Raw genomic sequence first — 12,774 nt, forward strand, 5'->3', positions numbered from 1 at the left:
TTCTTCTCTTACCCTTGGGGAAATAAAAAAATGGGGGCGAAAAGATCATTTTTGTGAAAAAATATGATTTTTTATTTTTACGGCTCTGCATTATAAACTTCTGTGAAGCACTTGTTGGGTCAAAGTGCTCACCACACATCTCGATAAGTTCCTTAGGGGGTCTACTTTCCAAAATGGTGTCACTTGTGGGGGGTTTCAATGTTTAGGCACATCAGGAGCTCTCCAAACGCAACATGACATCCCATCTCAATTCCAGTCAATTTTGCATTGAAAAGTCAAATGGCGCTCCTTCCCTTCCGAGCTCTGCTCTGCGCCCAAACAATGGTTTACACCCACATATGGGGTATCAGCGTACTCAGGACAAATTGCACAACAATTTTTGGGGTCCAATTTCTTCTCTTACCCTTGGGAAAATAAAAAATTGGGGGCGAAAAGATCATTTTTGTGAAAAAATATGATTTTTTATTTTTACGGCTCTGCATTATAAACTTCTGTGAAGCACTTGTTGGGTCAAAGTGCTCACCACACATCTAGATAAGTTCCTTAGGGGGTCTACTTTCCAAAATGGTGTCACTTGTGGGGGGTTTCAATGTTTAGGCACATCAGGGGCTCTCCAAATGCAACATGGCGTCCCATCTCAATTCCTGTCAATTTTGCATTGAAAAGTCAAATGGCGCTCCTTCCCTTCCGAGCTCTGCCCTGCGCCCAAACAATGGTTTACACCCACATATGGGGTATCAGCGTACTCAGGACAAATTGCACAACAATTTTTGGGGTCCAATTTCTTCTCTTACCCTTGGAAAAATAAAAAATTGGGGGCGAAAATATCATTTTTGTGAAAAAATATGATTTTTTATTTTTACCGCTCTGCATTATAAACTTCTGTGAAGCACTTGTTGGGTCAAAGTGCTCACCACACATCTAGATAAGTTCCTTAGGGGGTCTACTTTCCAAAATGGTGTCACTTGTGGGGGGTTTCAATGTTTAGGCACATCAGGGGCTCTCCAAATGCAACATGGCGTCCCATCTCAATTCCAGTCAATTTTGCATTGAAAAGTCAAATGGCGCTCCTTTCCTTCCGAGCTCTGCCATGCGCCCAAACAGTGGATTACCCCCACATATGGGGTATCAGCATACTCAGGACAAATTGTACAACAAATTTTGTGGTCTATTTTCTCCTGTTACCCTTGGTAAAATAAAACAAATTGGATCTGAAATACATTTTGTGTGAAAAAAAGTTAAATGTTCATTTTTATTTAAACATTCCAAAAATTCCTGTGAAACACCTGAAGGGTTAATAAACTTCTTGAAAGTGGTTTTGAGTACCTTGAGGGGTGCAGTTTTTAGAATGGTGTCACACTTGGGTATTTTCTATCATATAGACCCCTCAAAATGACTTCAAATGAGATGTGGTCCCTAAAAAAAAAAATGGTGTTGTAAAAATGAGAAATTGCTGGTCAACTTTTAACCCTTATAACTCCGTCACAAAAAAAAATTTTGGTTCCAAAATTGTGCTGATGTAAAGTAGACATGTGGTAAATGTTACTTGTTAAGTATTTTGCGTGACATATGTCTGATTTAAGGGCATAAAAATTAAAAGTTGGAAAATTGCGAAATTTTCAAAATTTTCGCCAAATATTCGTTTTTTTCACAAATAAACGCAACTTATATCGAAGAAATTTTACCACTATCATGAAGTACGATATGTCACGAGAAAACAATGTCAGAATCGCCAAGATCCGTTGAAGCGTTCCAGAGTTATAACCTCATAAAGGGACAGTGGTCAGAATTGTAAAAATTGGCCCGGTCATTAACGTGCAAACCACCCTTGGGGGTGAAGGGGTTAATCTACCCCATAGCTATCTCTAACAAGCTAAACACCTGCAATTTCTATTTCGGTACCCGTCACATGGACAGCATGTGGATGACGCACACGCAATACTAACAGCGGTACTGGTTTTCTAGTATCGGTAATATCAGAATGCGTGAAAGGGGTCTAAGAAAGCATTCTTGCTCTTTTTATCCTCCTCTCTAGACACAGGATTTACCGGGATCACTATAAACAGCAAGCTCATTTTACAGAATGGGCCATTAGGATCACAAGATCATCCTCCCTGCAAGACAAATGAGATGTCTTTAACAGGGAATAGTTTAAACTGCACCTATAATGTGAATGGCTGCACGCACGGGACACGAGTTACTGTGCTCTGGGATTGAGAACAGGGGCAACCATGACAGCTAAACAGCGGTATGATCAGACAAGTGGACTTCTATTACTCTTCACAAAACAACGTGGATTGTAATTACTATGGTGGGGAAGCATCTACAGGAACATTCAGCCCTGTCGATATTTGGAGGTCCTGAACATGTCCTTTTTAAAGGAATCTGCGTCAGGCCCGAGTCAGTACTGAGCTTGTCAACTTAGATTACAGTATTTGACGTCGCAACTGGAGATGAGCAAGTTGATTTGTGGGACTACAGCACGAGAATTATACATGAGGCCCGCAAATCTCCTTCCTTCCGGTGTCCCCAGTGTGGGTTTGCACTAGCCAGGGCTGACGTGATATCCATGTGACGCCCCAGGGATACCTGAAGGCAAGAAATTCACCGGCTTCTTGTCTGTCAGATATGACTGACATGGACACTGGACCATAGTCCCATGAATCGGTCAGCTCATCTCTAACATGGGAAAAAGGCAGGTCAATAAAATACTGAGTCGAATGACTATGACGTGTATTGAAAGAATATGTCCATCTAGCTGCAAACGTTAAAGCCATGAAGAACACAGCAACAAGGTTGAATTCAGTGCTTTAATGTGACATCTACTTTACATTAACACCTCACCCACTTGTAATAAAGATTCTGAACAAAATATCACAAGTTTTACTATGCTATTGGCTAATAAGTAATATTTAAAAAAAACACCCCAAAAAAATTGCATTAAGATCAAATTCGCAGGAACAAAAACTGTATTTTATTTAATAACTTAGATACATTTGATTATCACTCTTGAAATTAAAGCTGACAGCATGCTAAAAAAGGCAACATCTAAAAATGTAGGTTAAAAAGGTTATTTGATAAGTCGATGTTTCAATAACTATGCAATGCCAGGTAATCATTAAACTGCTGACAAACTGTAATAGTGAAATGCAAACACAAGTTCTTCTTTGTGACCTAAATAGGTATTACCATGAAAAGTCATTTGTTACACACATTCCAGACAATAGGCAAGTGTGTCTGATGGCTGAAGGTCTCACTTCTTGGACAACTAGCACTTTCTCCGCTCAGAAATTAACAGTGACATGCTCACTAGCACTCCATTCATTGTGTATGACAATGACCATAAAAGCAACGAACGGGAGTGGCAGCATGCAATTGCGGCCATCCCCAGCTGCAGAATGGATAAGAGGAGAATGGGCGCCCCTGCTTTAAAATTATAAGTTTTCCCAGCTGAGAAACTTAGTAATCAGATATTTGTCAACTATTCTGTGGAGAAGTGAGGAATACTTTTCATGGCAAACCCCTTTAAGAGTCAGAAGGACTACATACATGTGCTAGATATAAAGCAGTGGTTCCCTACTGATATTACATTATTGGGTAACCCCAGAATAGTTGACCTTCAATATCTTCATGTGTAATCTTCAGAAGTCTATTGTTACATTCTTCCCAACGTCTAATCTTTCCATTTTCAACCATTATGAACTTCCAAGCAACATTAGTGTCTGCAGGCAATGTCATGGCATGTGACCAAAAGCCATCCTTTCCAGAGGTCAGGGGGACATACGTCTCCCATTTGCCAAGTTTCTCATGATCTCCAGTGACCGCAATAATTTGAGAGTCAGAGTGTGTAATGTAGTGGACCTTTAAGCCAAAATTCACATTCTGTGGCATGGGCTGAATAGTAGCAACCTTTTTGGTCTTCTGATTGTCAGCTTCATTGATATTTGCTTCTGATGACCCGTAAACAGAGTTCTTCTCGTTGCTGTTTGAACTGCTGAGACCAGACACAGCCTTCTCCTGGTTGAACAGGTTGTGCATCTCCATTGAAGAACTCTCCGGGTAAGTTCCTAATTTCTGGAAATCACATAATGCCTCAGAAGATGTATTTAAGCTGCCATCAGAGATGTCAGCATCTTCGTGTGATCTAGTAGAAGGCTTTACAATGTCATTGCACTCAGATGTTCTCTTGATGTCACATTTCTCTAGACTTTCATCTTTAATAAACTGATCAATATCACTTGACATGCTGATCTCACGATGCGACTCTTGCTTTAAGGTCTCTTTACTCTCCAAGACGTTGATGGCATTTTCTTTCACAAAAGATGAATTTTCCAGTTGACCACCTAGTTAAAAAGAGCAAATAATACATAAAATTTCTTGTACTACCATTATTTTATATGGTGTTGTAAAATATATATCTTACATGGCATTTTTACAGGAAAAAAAAACGCAATACCAACACTTTAGAGAGCAAGTATTCCAATTATCCTTCGTGAATGAAGCTTGAATATAGCGTTAAGTAATTTCCAGAAGTATGACAGTCTAAAATTCTAGATTTTCAAAATGACGAAAACCACTAATAGATGCCATAATTAGGCTGAGGTTGTTACCTAGTGTTACGAAAACCCTGCATGGCAAGTGGGCATTAAATGTGTGGTTAGCTTGTTGGCAGTCATGTCCTGTGGCAGGGTGCATTCATTATAAGTTATAACTACTGCATGTGCAATACTCGTTTTCCAATATTTTTACTGTCCAACAAGTCAAAAGTCACTGAGGACCCAATTCATCAACACCGGCACTGTTCATGGCGGTCTTGATTCACAACACTAATTTTCAAAATGTTTATGCCAGAAAACCGGAACAGGGGAAGGGGGGTGGATTGGGTGGAGGGGGTGATCTAATGTGAATGGAGGTGTGCACAGTTTAGGGCACCTGTATATAGATGGCTTGGTGACTAGCTAATCAGAGTGAAAAAAATAAATAAATAAGTGTCACTCTTTACGGTCTACAGGTTCTATAAAGAATACCTCCCTTACTTGCTGCTACATTTGACATACAAAGATTTAGGAGAGTGCAGTAATATACTCCCGTTCCCTGGTTTTCAGCACCTCTCCGGTCCTCTTAGAACTGGAGGGTCCAACTAGGATATGTATGTGATATGGAAGTCACTTTTACAACATAAGCCTGTGGCTCCATAGTCTTACATTGTAAAATACTTCTGGCTCATTCATAGACCCTAGAGCAGTGTTTCTCAACTCCAGTCCTCAAGACCCCAAAACAGGTCATGTTTTCAGGATTTCCTTAGTATTGCATAGGCAATGGAATTAATGCTTGAGCAGGTGATGAAATCACCACATGTGCAATACTAAGGAAATCCTGAAAACATGACCTGTTGTGGCGTCTTGAGGGCTGGAGTTGAGAAACACTGCACTAGTGCCATTAAGAAAGTCAGAAAGGAACTCAAGCGACCCCCGAAGAGGACCCCAGTGGAGACGGAAACCGGGAAGACACAGGTTTAGGCAATAAAAAGTTTAAAGTCAGTGCTTCTTTAACAATGAAAACAGGATATTCACTGGGTCAAAAGAAATTGGCCTTTACTGCAGGGCCACGTTCATACAATGCGTTAGTGGGACGTTTCTTGCCACAATTTCCAAAAAAATGCAGTAAAGCAGCATTTTTTGTAAGCTTGCAGGGAAAAAAAAAAACCAAAAAAAAAAAACCCCACACATTCTACAAACATGGCATAACAATGAAAATGAGTAGTTACTATGCAGGGAGTAATTTTCCATTTGCATTAACCCTTCATGACATCCATGAACCATTTATATGAACAAACAATTCTACTTTAGAACCTCATTGCAGCGAGACCACAAAGCTCAGCTACAATAAGACACGTTGGTTAATTCTTCAAAAGGAAGTTTAAAAAGTGCAGCCTGGCAATGGCTTATCCCCTGGAGTCCAGACGAATCCGGCCATACTGTGTTGGATCTTCCCTCTACCATCATCTCCTGGTGGTGGTGGTCTCCATACACAGACGATCCCACCAAGCACAGCCAAAATTAAACTAAGGGCCCCTGCAAACTAGCGTATAAGAAATCATCCACGCTTCATCCAAAAAAACCAATGATTTTTCCTCAGCAGATTTTCACCCTTTTTCCCCCTTCTACACCCCTATGCAATCAGTTTTCCTACAGCTACACAAAAATTCGACTAGGAAGAAAAACCTACAGGCTGCAATTTATTTCTCATGGTTGGGCTGAGAGAAGAGCGGCTCTTAAACATGGGCCAGTGTACTGTCCATGTGCTAGCCAACTATAAATCAGTCAGCACGTTTAAGCCTCTTTTGGAGAGAATGTATTATAAACACATGCAATATAAACATGTAATAAAAACTGCATGCATCGGTATCTGATAAACTACAATCAAATGAATGCGAGATCTATCAGGCAAAAACAGAAGAAAAAAAAAAAAATTCTCAAAACAAGATTTTAGTTTCTGCTCCAAAAACTAAGCACAAAACACTGAGGATGCGCCTGAGAAACAGTTCTGCAGCTTGAGTATAAGTTCAGACGTTGCCCAACTACAAGCTCAGTAGGGCAGTATAAGAAAGAGCTCCATGATGTGTCACCACATACATCGATTTCAAAGAGAAAAAAAAAAAAAAAACCCACACAACTTTCCTACATTTTAGATAACACATTGTCAGTGCCGGTAACCGTTCCAACCCACCTGGTCCAGTTTCGGCTTCTCCATTCACCCTCTCTTCACCGTCACCCTGGTGCACAGGCGCTTTCCCCAGATCCGACCTGCTGGTGCTACCGGAGTCACTAAGGACGCGCTCAGCTGCAGGAGCCATTACTGGAGGACACACAACGTCTTCACCGACCTGTAACCCAAACTCCTGGTCACCATCACTAAGTGTGCTCCCTGCAGCCAAGACCCCTGTGCTGTGGGTGCCCACCCCAGGGCAGCCCTGTGCATTGGCCTGAGCCCCCAGTAGATCGGCTTGTTGGTCTCTCTCTGTGGCATCTGGCAGGTGCTCCTGGAAGTCCGGCTCCAGATCTGTGGGGCGCTGCTTTATGTCGGCAGATAGCGCCGGGGCTGTATGCTCCTGTGTGTCTCCTTGAAGCTGCACTCTCCTTGCGACCTCCGGCAGCCGCTCGCCAGCACCGACCTCCGCCAGACGCTCGCCAGCACCGACCTCCGCCAGACGCTCGCCAGCACCGACCTCCGCCAGCCGCTCGCCAGCACCGACCTCCGCCAGCCGCTCGCCAGCACCGACCTCCGCCAGCCGCTCGCCAGCACCGACCTCCGCCAGCCGCTCGCCAGCACCGACCTCCGCCAGCCGCTCGCCAGCACCGACCTCCGCCAGCCGCTCGCCAGCACCGACCTCCGCCAGCACACTCGGAGAGGTATTGGTTTCAGCCTCTATATTGCTTTGTACCTTCAGGTCAAGCGGATCCACATCAGCCAGATGTTCCTCTTTAGTGTCATTCTGGGCTTCGAAGACGCCAGGGTGCAAAACCTCGTGGATTTTGGGGCAGGGAACCCCATGTTCGCAGGGATCAGCGCCGCTGAGGTTGGGCTCTGCAGTAGTTAGCTGCGTGTTCAGCCTGGACTTGGACTGTGCGCTCTCCTGCTCGCCACAGGCTGGGCGTACATGCTCCGGACCGGGCTCACACTGCACACTCTCCGCGGGCACAGCAGTTTCGTGCTTCTGCACCGGAGCCCCCGGTTCTTTTCTCTCTCCACTTCCCAGGTACCAGATCCACGCGACAATCGCTGTGAAGATCCCTATCGCCAGAACTGGCCACATGCTGCTGAGTGAGCCGGAGAGCAGGCTTCCTTGTATGGGACTGTCCAAGTGAGGCGCTTCTTGCACCGTCCCGGATCCTCCCAGTGCGCACAGCCCCGTGGTCTCCTCCCCTCCATCTAATATAGGATCAGCTGCTGGAGATCCACCCTCTCTCCGGCTCTCACTAACAGGATCAGCTGCCAGAGGCGGCCACCGCATCTCACCGGCTGCCAGTGTCAGTGACGGTCCGCACTCCGCCATGGGGCACAGCCAGGTCATTACCGGCAGAAAGGGCAGCTCAGCACGGGGGTACCTGCGGAATACATAGCTAAAATACGAGCGCACGCTTGGTTAGACCATGTGCCACATGGAAGAGGGTAGAAATTGGGCGACCTTTAGTGAAGTTCACTCCTACAATTTAGATTGGATTTTTCAAAATCTCATAATGTGCTGGAGAATGTGCGAGGAATGAGGCCGAGCTGAAGCCGTTCAGTTCTCCAGCACCTCCTGTACCAGAGTGTTGTACCCTCACCTGGACATCATGGAGAGAAATGTAAAAATATAATTAATTCAACAAATAATGGTCTGAGATACATAAGGCGGAATTACTTCTAGGGCCTCATTCAGACGTACGTGTTCTATCCATGTTTTTTGCTGACAGAACATGTACCTATCATAGTCTATTGGGTTGCCACAGGCTTCTGTCCGCAAAAATGGAGACATGTCAGTTTTGGATCCGAGGCACACATCACACTCACCCATTGACATCAATCATTTTGACAGACTACCCCTTCTCAGTCTAAATGTTTGGCACCAATAAACTATAAAAAGCCTATACTCAACTGGTGCCAGAGCTGTTGTGGCAATGTCAGCTCTCACATTCCCAGGGCCCTTGTGCAGAGGTTATGACATGAGCCTGGTGTCACTGTCACTGCTCTCAGACAAATCAAACATCAACAGGAAATCAGAGATCAGCTGCAACCCTGACATCCTCTTGATGTATGATTTGTCCAAAGGTGGGGACAGAGATGCCAGTGCTGATTGGGTGTAGGGCTTGTTGGGAGTCAGGTTCCAGCTGCTGCACAGGGGGAATCTTGAACCATGTCTGCTGCAGTCTCCCATTTTGCATCAGCCGCAGTGGAGCCTGCTCAGCAGAGATGTTGGACCCAGTGTCTCACTCAGTCTGATACTGTGCAAAGGGTTACTACTGCCTTTCAAGGCTCTGCTGTTGTAGCCTGCACTGGTCAGCGGCGAGCAGGCTTTTCTGGGACTAAGTCCTGCTTTGCACACACTGAGCATGCCTACGAGAGGATCTCTCGTTGGAGGTCGGGGGTTACATGCTCAGGCCCTGTAGCAGCTCCCATTGGACCACTAGGAAGGTCCTTGTCTGCTGTAGCTATATAAGGTTCGCATGGCCATGCGCTAGTATCAACCTGTGTTATGAGCTTTGCTACTTGGTGGTCATGTCTGCATGTGGTTAGGGTTGGCTGAAATAAGCCCCTAGAATACCGACACCTCCGGTGAGGAGTTTTGTATGCTTGGATTCAGGACCCGGCTGAAATAAGCCCCTAGAATACTGGCACCTCCGGTGAGGAGTTGTTTGTGTGGTATGCTGACTGCATGACCACTCTTTGCTTTGCTCATTTAGGTAGCTGTGATCCTCTGTGAGGTTAACAGGGCACAGCGTTTTCATATCTTTGCGATTCTGTGAAGTTAACAGAGTTTGCTTATACCGCCATATAGTGCCGCCAATTACTTTGCAGCAGATGTCTCTGCACGGTGGACCCCGGGCTGCGAAGGCACCTTGTTGTTTCCTTCCTATACTCGGTGCGTTCCGCTAGCCCTAACAGCATACTAGCGCCAGGGTCTGGCTAAGTAATGGTGAACAAACAGCGATTGCAGAGGTACATCCAGCAGCTGGATGGCAGGTTGGTGACTCTCGAGCGAGCACGGCTGCAGCAACTTTATCCACTGCCACCTCTGTTCTGACTTTATCCCATCTCCCGCTGCCAGATAAATACTCTGGTGACAGTAAAACCTGTAGGGGTTTCGTGAGCCAGTGCGGTATACACCTCAAGCTCTCGGCTGCACGTTTTCCTACAGAGCGGGCAAGGGTGGGATTTATAATCTCTCTTCTGTCGGACAGGGCGTTGGAGTGGGCTACACCGCTGTGGGAGCGTGACGATCATGTGGTGCAGAGTGCTTCTCAGTTCTTGAGCGCTCTGACTCAGGGGTCGTCCATGGTCATCCATTTTGCCGTCTGTTTCCGGACTCTAGCCTCTGAGCTAGAGTGGCCGGATAAAGCTCTCATCCCGGTATTTTGGAGGGGGCTGGCTGACCATGTGAAAGACGCTTTGGCCGCTAGGGAGATTCCCGCCACACTGGAGGAGCTTATAGCTATATCAACTCGCATCGACCTTCGTTTTCACGAGCGAAGGTTGGAGTGAGCCCAGTGTAGGCAGAGGTTTCGTCTGGCTCCCACCTTCGCCAAACCTCTGCAATCTCTGGTCCAGATGTGTAAGTCACATGAGGCCATAGAGGGGTCACGAGCGGTATCCAAGTCCCGGTCCGCTCATGCACTTAAGGTCTGTCATATTTGCCGGCAGTCAGGGCATCTTGCCTCCAGGTGTTCTCAGCGGTCGGGGGAACGTCGGCGTCTAGTGGTAGTTGGAGGTGGTACCATAGACACTGAGACATTTTCCTCTAAATTGTTCTTCAAGGGGATAATTACCATAGGCCCATCCACTCTTATGGTAGAGCTTTGCATAGACTCCGGGGCGGAAGGCAACTTTATGTCATCTGCTTTCGCCCAGCGTCACGCAATACCCCTGGTGATGCTCGCCAAACCTGTGACCGTTCGAGTGGTAAATGGGTCGACACTACCCTCACAGATTAGACACCAAACCATTCCATTCACTCTCTCCATGTCTCCATCTCATCAGATTATTTCCCTACTTGTCATTCCCGAGGGAATTGATGAGGTCCTGTTGGGGATACCATGGTTACGCTACCACTCTCCTCACATAGAGTGGTCCTCAGGGAGAATTCTTGGATGGAGTAAATCATGTGAGGGTAGATGTCAGAGGGAGTGCGTTCATGTTGCTTCAACTGAGGTGCCCGCAGATCTTTCCTCTCTTGATAAGCACTATTGGTCCTAGGCGGACGTGTGTTGTGAATTTACCTTTTGGCTCCCTCTAGTGGTTACTAGTGATTTGACTCTGGGAATGTCTGCCATTCCTTGTATGCTCACCTGGGTCGTTAGGTCAGGGGTGTTGCTATATAAGCTCCCTGGACCTTCAGTTCAATGCCTGGCAACGTTGTAATCAGAGCTAATCTGTTGTGCTCTTGTCTACTGATCCTGGTTCCTGCTAGATTAAGCTAAGTCTGCTTTCTTGCTTTTTGCTATTTGTTTTTGTTTGCATTTTTGTCCAGCTTGTACATAATCTGTATCCTATCCTTGCTGGAAGCTCTAGGGAGGCTGGAGTTCTCCCCCCGGGCCGTTAGACGGTTCGGGGGTTCTTGAAATTCCAGTGTGGATTTTTGATAGGGTTTTTGTTGACCATATAAGTTATCTTACTACATTCTGCTATTAGTAAGTGGGCCTCTCTTTGCTAAACCTAGTTCATCTCTGTGTTTGTCATTTCCTCTTACCTCACCGTTATTATTTGTGGGGGGCTTGTATCCAACTTTTGGGGTCTATTCTCTGGAGGCAAGAGAGGTCTTTGTTTTCCTCTTCTAGGGGTAGTTAGTCCTCCGGCTGGCGCGAGACATCTAGCGACCAACGTAGGCATGTTCCCCGGCTACTTCTAGTGTTGGCGTTAGGAGTAGATATATGGTCAACCCAGTTACCACTGCCCTATGAGCTGGATTTTTGTACTTCGCAGACTTACTTGTTCCTCTGAGACCCTCGCCAATGGGGTCATAACAGTTTGCCAGGCCAGTATTAAATGTTAAATGCATTGCAGAAGCGGGATTATAAGAAAGAAAATTCTGAGTTTTTTTTTTCTCTTTCTCATTTTTTTTTTCTTTTCCCCTTTACCTCTGAGTGGCTTGTGTTTGCTGCAGACATGAGTGTCCAGACCTTGATTACAGGTGTGGACCAGCTTACTGCTCGTGTGCAGGGCATACAAGATTATGTTATCAGAAATCCTATGTCAGAACCTAAGATACCGATTCCTGAACTGTTTTCCGGAGACCGATTTAAATTTAGAAATTTCAGGAATAATTGTAAATTGTTTTTGTCCCTGAGACCCTGTTCATCTGGAGACTCCGCTCAGCAAGTGAAAATTGTTATTTCTTTTTTACGGGGCGACCCTCAGGATTGGGCCTTCTCGCTGGCGCCAGGAGATCCGGCATTGGCTGATATTGATGCGTTTTTTCTGGCGCTCGGTTTGCTTTATGAGGAACCCAATCTTGAGATTCAGGCAGAAAAAGCCTTGCTGGCTATGTCTCAGGGCCAGGACGAGGCTGAAGTGTATTGCCAAAAATTTCGGAAATGGTCCGTGCTGACCCAGTGGAACGAGTGTGCATTGGCTGCAAATTTCAGAAATGGCCTTTCTGAAGCCATTAAGAATGTGATGGTGGGTTTTCCCATTCCCACAGGTCTGAATGATTCCATGGCCCTGGCAATTCAAATCGACCGGCGGTTGCGGGAGCGCAAAACCGCAAATTCCCTCATGGTGTTGTCTGAACAGGCACCTGATTTAATGCAATGTGATAGAATCCTGACTAGAAATGAGCGGAAAATTCATAGACGCCAGAATGGCTTGTGTTACTACTGTGGTGATTCTACACATGTTATCTCAGCATGCTCTAAACGTCTTACTAGGGTTGTTAGTCCGGTCGCCATTGGTAATTTGCAACCTAAATTTATTCTATCTGTAACTTTGATTTGCTCACTGTCATCGTATCCTGTCATGGCGTTTGTAGACTCAGGTGCTGCCCTGAGTCTGATGGATCTGTCATTTGCCAAGCGCTGC

The 12,774-nt window shown here is 45.6% G+C and overlaps 1 protein-coding gene across 1 annotated transcript; it reads right to left on the minus strand.

Annotated features, from left to right (window-relative positions):
- Window positions 1-2,953: 2,953 nt before the first annotated feature.
- STBD1 (starch binding domain 1) lies at window positions 2,954-8,056 on the minus strand. The gene is made up of 3 exons (XM_077281144.1): window positions 7,337-8,056; window positions 6,730-7,147; window positions 2,954-4,343 (listed from the first exon to the last, which is right to left on the minus strand). Exons 1-3 carry the CDS (start codon window positions 8,054-8,056, stop codon window positions 3,586-3,588), a joined length of 1,896 nt encoding a protein of 631 aa, XP_077137259.1. The 3' UTR covers window positions 2,954-3,585.
- Between the last annotated feature and the right edge of the window lie 4,718 nt (window positions 8,057-12,774).

This window comes from Ranitomeya variabilis, chromosome 1 (assembly GCF_051348905.1).
Source record: "Ranitomeya variabilis isolate aRanVar5 chromosome 1, aRanVar5.hap1, whole genome shotgun sequence".
Taxonomy (NCBI): domain Eukaryota; kingdom Metazoa; phylum Chordata; class Amphibia; order Anura; family Dendrobatidae; genus Ranitomeya; species Ranitomeya variabilis.